At 36.3% G+C, this 13035-nt stretch overlaps 1 protein-coding gene across 1 annotated transcript in view; it reads right to left on the reverse strand.

Annotated features, from left to right (window-relative positions):
* The window catches only part of LOC122491806, a 123831-nt gene that overhangs the window by 65183 nt on the left and 45613 nt on the right, over nt 1-13035 (reverse strand). Inside the window, exon 7 of the mRNA XM_043595046.1 lies at nt 4031-4141. Coding sequence (XP_043450981.1) covers nt 4031-4141 — 111 coding nt within the window. The remainder of the gene's footprint in view (nt 1-4030; nt 4142-13035) is intronic.

Consider the following 13035-nt stretch of genomic DNA (forward strand, 5'->3'; position numbering starts at 1 on the left):
AATTGCTAGGACAAAGGATTTATAGGCACTTCACTAGATGTTGCCAGACTGCTCTCTGAGATGCCAGTAGCTCAGCAAGAGTACACGAAGATTCTCATTTCCTCATTTCTTTACCAAAGCTGGCTATAATCTGATTTCTATTTATTCCCCTAATCTGGTGGATGTAAAGTGTCACCTTGCTGTTAATTTGCATTTCTCCGATCACAAATAAAGTTATTCTCCTAGTTTCTTATATTGACATTATGCTTCTAACTTAAAAATCAAGGTCTTTAATACATCTGAAGTCCACCTTTATATATGGTATAAAATATAAAGCATAATATATGAAGGTATGAATCCATCCAATTTATGGTTCTCTGTAAAAATGATGTAGTAAAAATTTTATCCTCTTCTCATTGTGCTGCTACTTTTATCATATATCAATTTTAATAAGTACTTGAGTGTGTTTCTGAGCTTTCCAATCCATTCCATTCTGTGAATGCCACCCTTTTTATTACTTATTATTATGGTTTTGCAATATACCTTAATATTTGGTATGAAAGGTTCCTTTGTCCTTGCTAGCCCTATTCATAAATGATCTAGCTATTTGTAGACTTTTATTTTTCTACATATATTTAAGGATAAGTTTGAAAAGCCACTCAAACATTTTTAATAAAATTTTATTGAAAATTTATTGAATATTTAGATTAATTTTGGGAGAATTAAGATCTTTACAAAGTTTTTCCATCCATGAGGATACTATATATCTCCGGTTATTTAAGTCTCCTTTTATGTACTTTGGTCGAGTTGTAAATATTTTTTCATGAAGCTCTTGCATGTTCTTTGTTGGATTAATTCTTTCCTACCTTGTAGTGTTGCTGCTGTTATTAAACATATACTAGATTCCTTTTCTTTTCTTTTCAGTTATTAGTGGTGTAGAAGAACACTACTGATTTTTATAAGGAGACCTTGGTTTGGTCAATCTTTCTCTAATTAGTTCTAAGCATTGGTCTATTGATTTTGTTATAATCATATAATCTGTAAATAATAATAGTGTTATCTCTTTGCTTCCAGGCCATATACCTTTATTTCTCCTTGTGTTATTGAACAAGTCAGAACCTTAGATATCATGGTGAACAGAGGCTGTTAAAATTGGCATTATTCTTCTCAATCTCAAAAGAAATATTTTTAAAGTTTCTCTATTAAGTGTTTTGTTGTTTTATATATACTTTTATACTTTTCTCTTTTCATGATTAGGTTTTTGGTAGATAATCTTTATCAAGTTGTAAAAAGAAACTTCTCTTCCTACTATGCAGGGAATTTAAAATATATATACATTTGTTGAACTTTATTACATGATTTTTTGTTCTGTTGAGATAGTCATGCAATTTTTTTCTTTGGTCCATTAATGGGACGAATTGTACTAAAATATTATAAAGCCATCCTTATTTAGGGATAAACCCTACTTTGTTATGATGTATTATATGCGATTTTAATAAACACTTTTATTCAGGTATCTATTATTTTTTCTTAGGATTTGTGCATCTATACACTCATAAGTAAAAGGGACATATTCTTTCATTTTTCATACTACACTTACCCTGTTCTGGAATCAAGGTTAGAGTAGCCTAATAAGACGAACTGAGAAGCCTTCACTCTTTCCTAGTTTCTGGAAAACTCTACAGAATAGGAATTATTTGTTCTTTGAAAGTTGGATACATTTCATCTATAAAAGTGACTGGTATCTTGTGCTTATAAATGGGGGATGAATTGGGGGTGGAAATGGGGGAGAAGTGAGATGGTCTCTTTCTTTACTCTATAAATACCTTTATTAGAGTCTAGACAAATTTCCTATTTATTCTTTTACTGATTTTGGCACTTCAAATACTTTTGGAAAATGTTCTTATTTATCTAGTTTTCACATTGTTATATAGTTGTTCAAAGTAGTTGTTAATTATTTAGAAGTTTTACCTTTCTCTTTTTTTTATTCTCTATTTTGTTTATTTGCATCTTTTTTTATTTCCCAATTAAGAGCTGTGTTATAATCAATTAGTCTTAGAGATTCAGCCTGAGGAAGAAGCAATCAACTCCGTAATACAGCTGGGCTCAAGGACCACCTACATGTTTCCCACCGACCATGAGGAACAGGTGCTACTGTTTGTCTGGCTCTCGGTAGGGTGGTTAAGTTGGGTTTTGGCTGCTGAGCACCAAGCTGGAGAGAAAAGCTCTAAGAATATGTCCTTCAGCATTCTTTTGCGTGAGACACTTGGCTCTCTTCTACTATTGGCCACACTTCCCATCTCCCTGAACATACACAGGTATGAAATGGACTTGTTTCCCTATAAGTCTCTTAATGTCCTTACTGTAGCGTCTCAGATCTATAACTCACTTTCCTGCTTGTGAGGTATCTCCACTGTTGTGTTTGAGAAGGTTTAGCAAAGATACAAGGAGCTTCTGAGGGTCAAAGTCTTCTTGGGGTAGGGAGGCCAAGCTGGTAGAACCCAGATTGTAACAGCAGATAAAGGCATGCTACAAATAACTGCCAGGAGCAGCACAAACTAGGGTGTTGAGTGTAGCTCTTTTCCAGTATCAATGTTAATTCATCATCTTTCGGAAACAGAAGAGAAAATCCTCTATTTAAGTTTTAGAGATGTTTTCTGCCTTCCATTAACTGATAGAGTGAGGCTGAATGGTTCAGTGTTACCAAGAATGTTAAGCTCCTTGGGGAAAAATAAAAGAAGTCCTAAGAGTGGAAATATTACTAACATCAGGTTTTCTGTAACTAAAAAATTGGAGAAGTAATTATTTGTGAGAAAGAACCTAGGAATAGCTAAATCCCATTCTTATGGGGGATACCACCAATTCATTAGTATAATTGTTACCATATTACCTTCATTTCTTATCTCCTGCACGTAGGATAAATATTTAGGTAGGACTTACAAGTAGGTAGTGTACATGTTAACTGACAGTGTCCTTGGATTTCTGGTGCACCCGGTACATGACAAGTTCTACAGAAAAGCCACATATTCAGCTAAATTCTGCACCAAAAGGTCTACAATAGCTACTCAGGATACAAAATTTGTTAGTGATTTTCTCATCCTGGTCTACACTAAGTCTCTCTCTCTCTTGCTAACCCTCAAGCATGATGGCATCATGAGAAAGGACAAACAATATTTATTGTTTAGCAAGTTATACTTACAGCACATGTGGCCTAAACAAAATGTACAAATTTTTATAGCTCAGTGCCTGAGGATATATTTCAGGAACACAGAGATATGTATGCAGCCTTTGGGAGGCCAGGAATAGGACACTTCACCAAATAATCCCTTGATGGAACACAGCATTTACCAGTTATATATTTTTAGGTCTACGGGGAGATAAGGATTTGTAACATGGTGTCAAGAAAGTAACTTGTTTTGCAGAGTGGAAGACGGTATTAACCTTTCCACAAAATGTGCGTGGATACAAGGGTAGGCAGGGGCGTGTATTATTATTATTATTCTCTCCGTGCTTCCATCTGTGTCAGAATTGGTTTAAAGGCCCTCCTTAAGTGGCCCTAGGAGAATCTGTGAAAGCTTTAGATTTGTGATTTCTTTATTTCTTCCTCTCTCTTTTTTAAGCATGAAAACCCTGAGGTTCTTACCACTAAAAACTGATGGAAAGAAAGGAAAAGAGAGAGAAAGAGGAAGGAAGGAACACAGAGGCAAGGGAGGGAGAGAGGACAGGAAGAAGGGAAGAGAAATTGTAAATGAGAGTATTATTACGATGACATTTTTCGTGGCAAAGAGTTTCAGGAAATATTTTCGTAATAAATAGAGTACATTCTGCTGCCATTTTCTGGTTTCACTTTACAATACAGAAGGAACGTGGTGCTGAAAAATGATTTAATTGCTATGAAGCACCATGTTGATGCCAAGGTATTAAAGGAGCTTGGCGGGAGAAGTGCGGTTACACCTGTTGTGTAGTGTCCTCATCCTGTTTGAACTCCCTGGTGCGCCGAAGCCCTCTGCTTCTTCAGAATGACGCTGAACTCTGTAGCTGGCCCACCTACCTTTCCTTGCCAGGTGCACGGCTTCTGCATGCTCCACACTGGTGACCTCCGTGCCGTTGACAGCCAGCACCACATCTCCAATCTGGAGCCCGGCTTCCTCAGCGGCGCTGTCTGCAAGTAGACAGACAACAAGGGTCTCATGGAGGAGGGGTCCCAAATTGAGTGCCCTGCTGTTTGTCCTCTTTTTAAAAGCCTCTCTCTAAAAGGCCTTTCTTTCCAACTTTAGACAATTGCCTATGTCATTAATAAGAAGGAAAATGCTATCCTCCCAGCCTCCCTTTCATTTCCTGGACGCGGTTTCTTTGCGCATTCAGCCAGGCGTCCGCATGGCCTCTTTGCAATATAATAGCAAGGCTGCTCAGAAACTCAATCTATTCATCCACCAGAAGGTTGAACTGCTAGTTCTCATTCCTTCATTGCTGCTAGGTCTCTTTGTAACCCTGAGAAAATCACTTAACCTCAATATCTTCATCCATAAAAAGGGGGGTGGGGGCAGTGTTTCTCTGCAGGATTGTTGAAGGAACAAGTAATTGAAATACTTATGAAGTTGTGGCAAAAACAGATCTTGGAGTGGTCAGAAAAAAAAAATAAAGAGCTGCTTTTACTTTGTAGAGGCTCCTTTCTGAGCTTTCTCAGAAAGGAAGCCAAAAATAGTCTAAGCCTTAGGATTTAGGCTTTGGAGGTGGGGAGGACCTCTCTGGAGGCTATTTATTTTATCTCCTGGTTTTTTAGCATCTGTATTTACTGTTATATACCTAATATTCTCTAGGGGTAAAAACAAAAAGGGGCATAATAAGCCATTTCAAGGTTAATTCATTTTTAATAAGGTCTCCCATATATTGGACCAAGATTCTTTGTGTAGCAGTTTAAATTTCTTTTTTCTTTTTTACATCAGCTTAAGCCCATTTCCTCTTTTTTAAAATAGTTTTTAATGACTCTTATTTACAATTTAAGTTTGTCTTAATATTTTTAATATTGAAGATTCTATATATTTCAATATATTGAATGTACGACATATTAAACATTGAATATTTAAAGTTGGTATTTTAATACCAATATTGTTAATATACAGTGTTATATTAGTTTCAGGTGTACCAATTTAATGAGCAAACACTTCCATACATCGCCTGTTGTTCATCACAACAAGTGGCCTCCTTAATCCCCATCACCTATTCCCCTATTTCCCCACTCACCTCCCTGCTGGTAACCATCAGTTCTTTGTAGTTCAACATCTGTTTCTTAGTTTTTCTCTTTCCTTTGCTCATTTGTTTTGTTTCTTAATTCCACACATGAATTAAATCATATTGTATTTGTCTCTCTTTGGCTACCTTATTCCATTTAACATTATACTCCCCAGCTGCATTCATGTTGTTGCAAATGTCAAGATTTCATTCTTTTTTTGTGGCTGAATAATATGCCATTGTATATATATACTACTCTTCTTTCTCCATTCATCTGCTAATGGACACTTGGGCTGCTTCCATATCTTGGCTGTTGTAAATAATACTGCAGTAAACATAGGGGTGCTTCTGTCTCTTTGAATTAGGGTTTTTGTATTTTGGGGTAAATACCCAATAGTGCAATTGCTGGATAATAGGGTATTCTATTTTTAACTTTTTTGAAGGACCTGCATACTGTTTTCCACAGTGGCTGCACCAGTTTGCATTCCTACCAACAGTACAAGAAGGTTCTTTTTTCTCCACATCTTTGCCAACACTTGTTGTTTCTTGAGTTTTTGATGTTAGCCATTCTGACAGGTGTGAGGTGGTATCTCATCATGATTTTGATTTGTATTTCTCTGATGATGAATTATGTTGAACATCTTTTCATGTGTCTGGCCATTTGTATATCTTGTTTGGAGAAATGTCTGTTCATGTCTTCTGCCTATTTTAAACTAGATTATTTGTTTTTTTGGTGTTGAGTTGAATCCATTCTCTATAGATTTTAGATACTAACCTTTTATTGGATATGCCATTTGCAAATATCTTCTTCCATAAGTAGGTTAACTTTTAGCTTTGTTGATTGTTACCTTTGCTGTGCAGAAAATAGTTTATTTTTGCTTTTATTTCCCTTGCCGCAGGAGAGATACCTAGAAAATGTTGCTTTGGCTGATGTTAGAGAAATTACTGACTATGTTTGCTTCTAGGATTTTTTTGGTTTCAGGTCTCACATTTAGGTCCTTAATCCATTTTGAGTTTATTTTTGTGTATGGTGTGAGAAAGTGGTCCAGTTTTACTCTTTTGCATGTAGCTGTCTAGTTTTCCAACACCATTTGTTGACGAGATTATCTTTTTTTCCCATTGTATCATTTTGCCACAAGCAAAAGGAATAAAAGGCATCCAAATTCATAAGAAGTAAAACTTTCACTATTTGTAGATGACATAATACTTCATATAGAAAATCCTAGACTCCACCAAAAAACTACTAGAACTGTTAAATGAATTTAGTAAAGTAGTAGGATACAAAATCATTGTACAGAAATGTGTTGCATTTCTATACACTAATAATGATGCAGCAGAAAGTGGAATTAAGAAAGCAATCCCATTTACAATTGCATCAAAAATAGTAAAATACCTAGGAATAAACCTAACCAACGGGTAAAAGATCCATATTCTGAAAACTATAAAAAAACTGATTAAAGATATTGAAGAGGACACAAAGTAATGGAAAGGCATTCCATGTTCATGGATTGGAAGAACAAATATTGTTGAAATGTCTATACTACCCAAAGGAATCTATATATTTAATGAAACCCATGTCAAAATACCAACAGCATTTCTTCACAGAGTTAGAACAAACAATCCTAAACTGTATGGAACCAAATAGGACCACAAATAGCCAAAGCAATCTTAAAAAGGAAAAGAAAAGCTGGAGGTATCATAATTCCAGACTTCGAATTATATTACAAAACTATACTTATCAAAACAGTGTGGTACTGGCACAGAGATAGACACATAGATCAAAAGAACAGAAGACCCAGAAATTAGACACCCACAATTATATGTGCAATTGATTTCAATAGAGGAGGAAGAATATGCAATGGGAAAAAGTCTCTTCAACTGGTGTAGGGAATACTGGACAGCTATGTGCAAAAGAGTAAAACTGCACCACTTTCTTAGACTACACACAAAAATAAAATCAAAATGGAATAAGGACCTAAATGTGAGACCTGAAATCATAAAAATCCTAGAAGAAAGCATAGGTAGCAATTTCTCTGACAGTAGCCATAGCAACATTTTCCCTTCCCCTCTCTTTGATCTGAGTGCTGGGTGTAAGCTCATAGACTTGCAGAGCATCATGCAGCAATATTAGGCTGTCAGTATCCAAAGTGTCATAAACCTCCTTGAAGATTTTTAATCTTAAAGCATGACTCAATTGGTGAGGTAACATGACTTTGAATATTTTTAACAATGACCACAGCTTGTCTAAGTCTATTTATGATAGTGGGGGGAGGTATTCTGTGCTTGGATAAGCAACAGTCAATCAATGTAGGAAAGTTAAGTCAAAAGTAATAATTGATATATCCTTAATTTACATAACATCATCCTTATAATAAAGTCTCATGGTATGGTTGACCATTTGAATAAATTTCCTCCATAGTCTTAAAGGACTCAAAGGACTTGTTTATGGCAATGCCTTCTGAACTGAATTCCAAAAGGACAATATATGTTCAGAAATATCTTCTTGCCAATTTTTGTACTCCCTGTGGTAACCATATATGATGTCTCCTATATATCTTCTGATAAATACATAGTGAATGAATGAGTGGATGACCTAAAAATTGTATCTTTGAGAAAGTTAGAATTATACTGCAGAAGATAAGACATGTATAATCAAAAAGAAAAGTAACTTTGCAATACAGTAAGTGGCAAGTGTAAAATAAGTAACAAAGATAATAGGTATTGGGAAATTTCAGAAAAGGGAATTCTCACTTCCATCAGACTGGTTAAGAGATGCTTTCCAAAGGAAGTGGAATTTTGTCTTGACCTTAATGAATAAATAGGTTCTCCTTAAGGGGGAATAATAAAGAGAACATGGTGGCAAAGGCTGCTGGGTATTCACAAACCTAATTCCTCTTCTATCTGGGATCACAGTTGGACAACTTTTCTCAGGATCTCTTGTAGCTGGGTGGGAAAAAATGATGGGGTTTTAGCCACTGAAATGTGAATAGAAGTGGTGGGTGCCACTTAAGAGCCTGGCTCATAAAAACATCCCATGGACCACCTTTCATATTCTTTTCCTATCTTGCTGCGAGATGCAGATGCCTCAGTGCCTAGGTTAGGCTACAATCAAGAACAAATAAGCTTGTATATGAAAACATTACAGGGGACAAAGTCACCCTCCAACCAAGAACATCCACATTGGACAATTAATGTGAGCGACTAATGAGCCTTTATTATCTTAAGCCGTTAATATTTTTTTGTTGCTAAAACTAGCATAACCTCAAACAGTTGGCACTCCATGAAGGCAAAGTTTTCTGAGCAAAGGTGCATGAGAAGGTTTTATGACATGCCAAAAAGTTAATGACTCGGAGCAACTAGAGCAGAAGTGTGGGTGGGTAGGGTGAGTGTGGAAGATTGGAAAGATGGCCAGTTTGTAAAGGGTCTTGGATGTGAAGATCAATTTGTACTTGATATGTCAACAATAGAGATCCATCAAAAGTTTGTGAGCAGAAAATATGTATGCAGTGGTTTTTAGAAGATTGATTTCGAATGGGAAAGGATTAAGATAAGCAGATCAGCAAGGATATTAACAGAATTGATATAGGTCTGCAATGTGACTCTGGACACAGGAACTGGAAATGAATGGAAGGTGTAACATGCTGTTGTGGGACCTAAAACTCTTTATTGCACTTATTTGCATATCTGCCTTTCTACCCCTAATGGAGTATAAGCACCTCAGAGACAAGTGAAATTGTTTGTTTGTTTCTTTGTTCATATATATATATATACATACATACATACATACATACATACATACATACATATTCAGATAGGTACCTCCTGGGGTGCCTGGGTGGCTGAGTCAGTTGGGTGTCAATCTTTGGCTCGGGTCATGATCTCACATTTGATGGGCTCCAGCCCCAGTCGGGCTCTGTGCTGACAGCTCAGAGCCTGGAGCCTGCTTCAGATTCTGTGTCTGTCTCCCTTCCTCTCTCTCTCTCTCTCTCTCTCTGCCCCTCCCCTGCTCGTGCTGTGTCTCTCTCTCAAAAATAAATAAACATTAAAAAAAATTAAAATGAATTAGGTACTTTCCATACCTAATAATCTCTGGCACATGGCAGCGGCTTTAAAAAAGTTGGCTGAATGTATGGGTTTGCTTTTAGATGTACTGAGATAGTCATGGAAGAAAAAATTGAAAATGTTCATTGAGCTGGTAGGAAAATATCTTTGATACCTAGGATATGAGAAAGGCCTGAGAAATTGATTTAGAATTTATAACCAAAGGGACACATGTAAGGAGAAGAATAAAGAACATTGAGGATAAAATCTTGAAGAATAAAGAAGAGCCAGAGAGGAATACAAAGAAGGTGCAGGTGGATCCTAGGAGCATGGAAGCAAGAGTGTAAGGTAAGTAGGAGCAGGAGAAGAATTTCAAGATGGAGAGAATGGTCATTCATAGTGACAGCACAGAAATAACCGCCATGATAGCACTGTAAATTCTAGGCTGTCCGAGAAGCCAAGAACAAGGATAGAGGAAAAGTGATTGAATCTGAATATGGGAATGTTAAGTGATAATTAGAGAATTTTAAGGAGTGTGATAGAAGTGGAAGATACATGTTTGAGCTGTTGGTGCTGATCAGTGCATGCTAACTGATAGATAATCACAGGTGTGTTTGGTAACAAGTCTTCTATCCCAAGTAAACATTTTTTTTTTAATTTAAATTATCCATCAGTGTGGAAACAAATCATTTTTTAAATCGGTTTTATAATATTTATTTTTGATAGAAACACAGAGACAGAGTGAGAGCGGGGGAGGGGCAGAGAGAGAGGGAGACACAGAATCCGAAGCAGGTTCCAGGCTCTGAGCTGTCAGCACAGAGCCCGATGCAGGGCTCTAACCCACAAACCCCATGAGATCATGACCTGAGCTGAAGTCGGACGCTTAACTGACTGAGCCACCCGGGCATCCCAACGATTCATTTTCTGACAACTTTATTAAGTTATAATTCACAGACCTTATATTTCACCCATTTAAAGTGTAAAATTAAATGGTTTTTAGTGTATTCATGGAGTTGTGCACCCATCACCACAATCTAATTTTAGATCATTTGTTACCTCAGAAACTCCCATTACCATAGCTGTTACTCTGTTTCCCCCAACCTCTCAGCTCCAGGCAACCATTAATTGATTTTGTGTCTCTATAGCCTTGCCTGTTGTGGACATTTCATATAAATGAAAGTATACAATATTCTTTTGTGTTTGGCATCATTCACATGGCAATCACTTATTTTCAAGATCCATCCATGTATCACGTACTGTATTTCTTTGAATCAATGAATAAACATTTTATTGTAAGGGCACAGTACCTTTTGTTTACCCATTCATCAGTGGATGGGAATTTGTGTTTTCACTTTCTGCATAAATAATGCTGCCATGAAAATTTGTGCATGATTTTTTTTTTTTGTGGACACATGTTTTCATTTGTCTCACATATATACCTAGGAGTGGAATTGCTGGGTCAAATGGTAACTCTGTGTTTAACCTTTTGAGGAATGGACAGACTGTTTTCCAAAGTATCTATATCATTTTACATTCCCATCAGCATTGTATGAGTGCTATGGATTTCTCCACATTTTTGCCAATACTTGTTATTTTTGACTTTTTACTATAGCCATCCTAGAAGGTATGGAGTGGTATTTCACTATGGTTTTCCTTTTCATTTCACTGATGACTACTGATACTGAACATTTTTTTTGTGAGTGTGCTTATTGACTATCCTCTTTGGAGAATCTCTACTGAAATCCTTTGTACCTTGTGTTCTTTATCTTTGTATTATTTAGTTTTGGGAATAAAAATGATCCTTGTTGGTAGAAAATTATTTCTGCAGTGTTATTCTACTGACGGCTCATTTGAATGCTTTGAGCTTCAGTTACACATTGCATTAACTATGATCCTGTATTTTGCAGTGCAGCCTGCAAATTTTCCCATAATTAATATGGTGAGAGGTTGAGGCTGTGGGACTTCTTGGAGGAGGAAGATATGTCAAAGTAGGTAACTCTACCTCAGGCTGTTCTTTGGAGCAGATGGAAGTATATATATCCTACCTTGCACAGGAAGGATTGAGGTGGTAGGAAAGCAAGACCATGATTTTCTACGTATTTTTCCTTAACAGTATACTTGACTGCATAGTTTTGTGTTTGTTGGAAAGAGTTAAGTGCTGAGCTACTCCATCCTTAGATGCATATTTACATATAATGCAGAATCTGAAAAACTTATAATTAAAAGGGGGCTTGTCCTTTAATTAAAAAAAATTGCACTATAACAGTAGCATTTTAAATTCTAGAACTTCCAGAAAGATGGGCCTATCCATAATTTCCTCTATGGTTTTCCCGTCCCTAAATGTATAGTTTTCTTTTCAAGTTTGCTTGGTATCAAAGTTGGAACATCTGTTTCTTTTGTTTATGCCAACAGATCTCATAAGCATTTAAGCTTTCATAGAAAATGTTCATGCAAATGCCAGCCGGGTGTTGGCAATTAGTTATGTAAGCTACCAGCAAACTCCCTCTCTGTATAGTTATGGATAATCATTTCCATCCCACCTACAGGTCTCCCTGCTTTATCTTTTTATCTTCAGTGTGTAATTAAGCCTCTCTAGTGCATCCAGAACAATGTTTTGTGGTGTGAATGAGATTTTCAGAAGTGCTGAAAATACGTGTAATTTTAAAGTCCTTCAACCCCTCATTTAGCAGATTTGACTAGACAATGGATTTCAGAGGTTGCTCTTCAGCATTGAGGAATAGATTTTAAAAAAAGAGAAGTAGACTCAGCAGCTACATGAATCCCTGCCAGGGCAGCACTTTGTGATGTTGAATAAAATCCTAGGTTAACTATGTATTGTACCATTTCTGCTACAGTAGAGATCCTTCAGCTTTTCCTATTATAAAACCTCAGGGCCTCCTAAATACAAAGTCACACGCAATGCAAACATTTTGATTTGTTTCACATTTGAATGGATGAGATACAGTTAACTATGTATCACTTTAACAGTTACAAAGGTATCAGTAAGTAAAGAAATCATAACATTTTGTTAAACTGCATTTAGTTATTTTATCTAGAAACACAGGCATGAAGAGTTTCGGGTATTTGGCAAAAATCTAACTAAACTTACCAAATTGGACCTGTTTGATTTTTAAAGGGTAGTCATTTTTATTTTCCTTATGAATTTTACTTCTTTAACACTAACCTTGTGAAGTCAGAGGTAGAAAGAGGAGATGAGGGAAGGGGAAAGAGAAGATGGAGAGAAAGAAGGAGAGAGGGAAAATGTGAAACATTCTTGAATACATTCCCTATGAATAAACATTTAATTCCTCTAAACCAGATGTCTTTTAAAAATATAGTAAAAACTCAGAAGCCACTTGATGGTAAAGAGTTGCCTGTCTTTGTGTCTGTACAGAAATTATTAAGCCCACAATCATTTTTTGTTCTTGTCACTTTGAAGGGCTCTTAGGGGCCAAGCGAGGTTGACCTGGCAACATTTGCAGTTTTTATCTTTGGCCACCCGGGTTCTATTGACTCCATTCTCGTCTGCTCTTTCCCCACTTGTTTGGGGTCTACCCTTCTGTCCCCAAATTCCACCAACATTTGGGTAAACCCCTTCTCTCCCCAATCATTAGGGAATTATTTGCTAAATAATAATTTATATATTTGATTAACTGATTGAACTTTAATTGAAAAATAAGTAAACTCCAATGGAAATTCATTCACATCAAAGTAGAAAAGTAAAAATATATCCATGCATTTGCATTTTAATATCTAATTACAGAATAAAAAGGCTTTTCCCTG

This window comes from Prionailurus bengalensis, chromosome A1 (genome assembly GCF_016509475.1).
Source record: "Prionailurus bengalensis isolate Pbe53 chromosome A1, Fcat_Pben_1.1_paternal_pri, whole genome shotgun sequence".
NCBI lineage: Eukaryota > Metazoa > Chordata > Mammalia > Carnivora > Felidae > Prionailurus > Prionailurus bengalensis.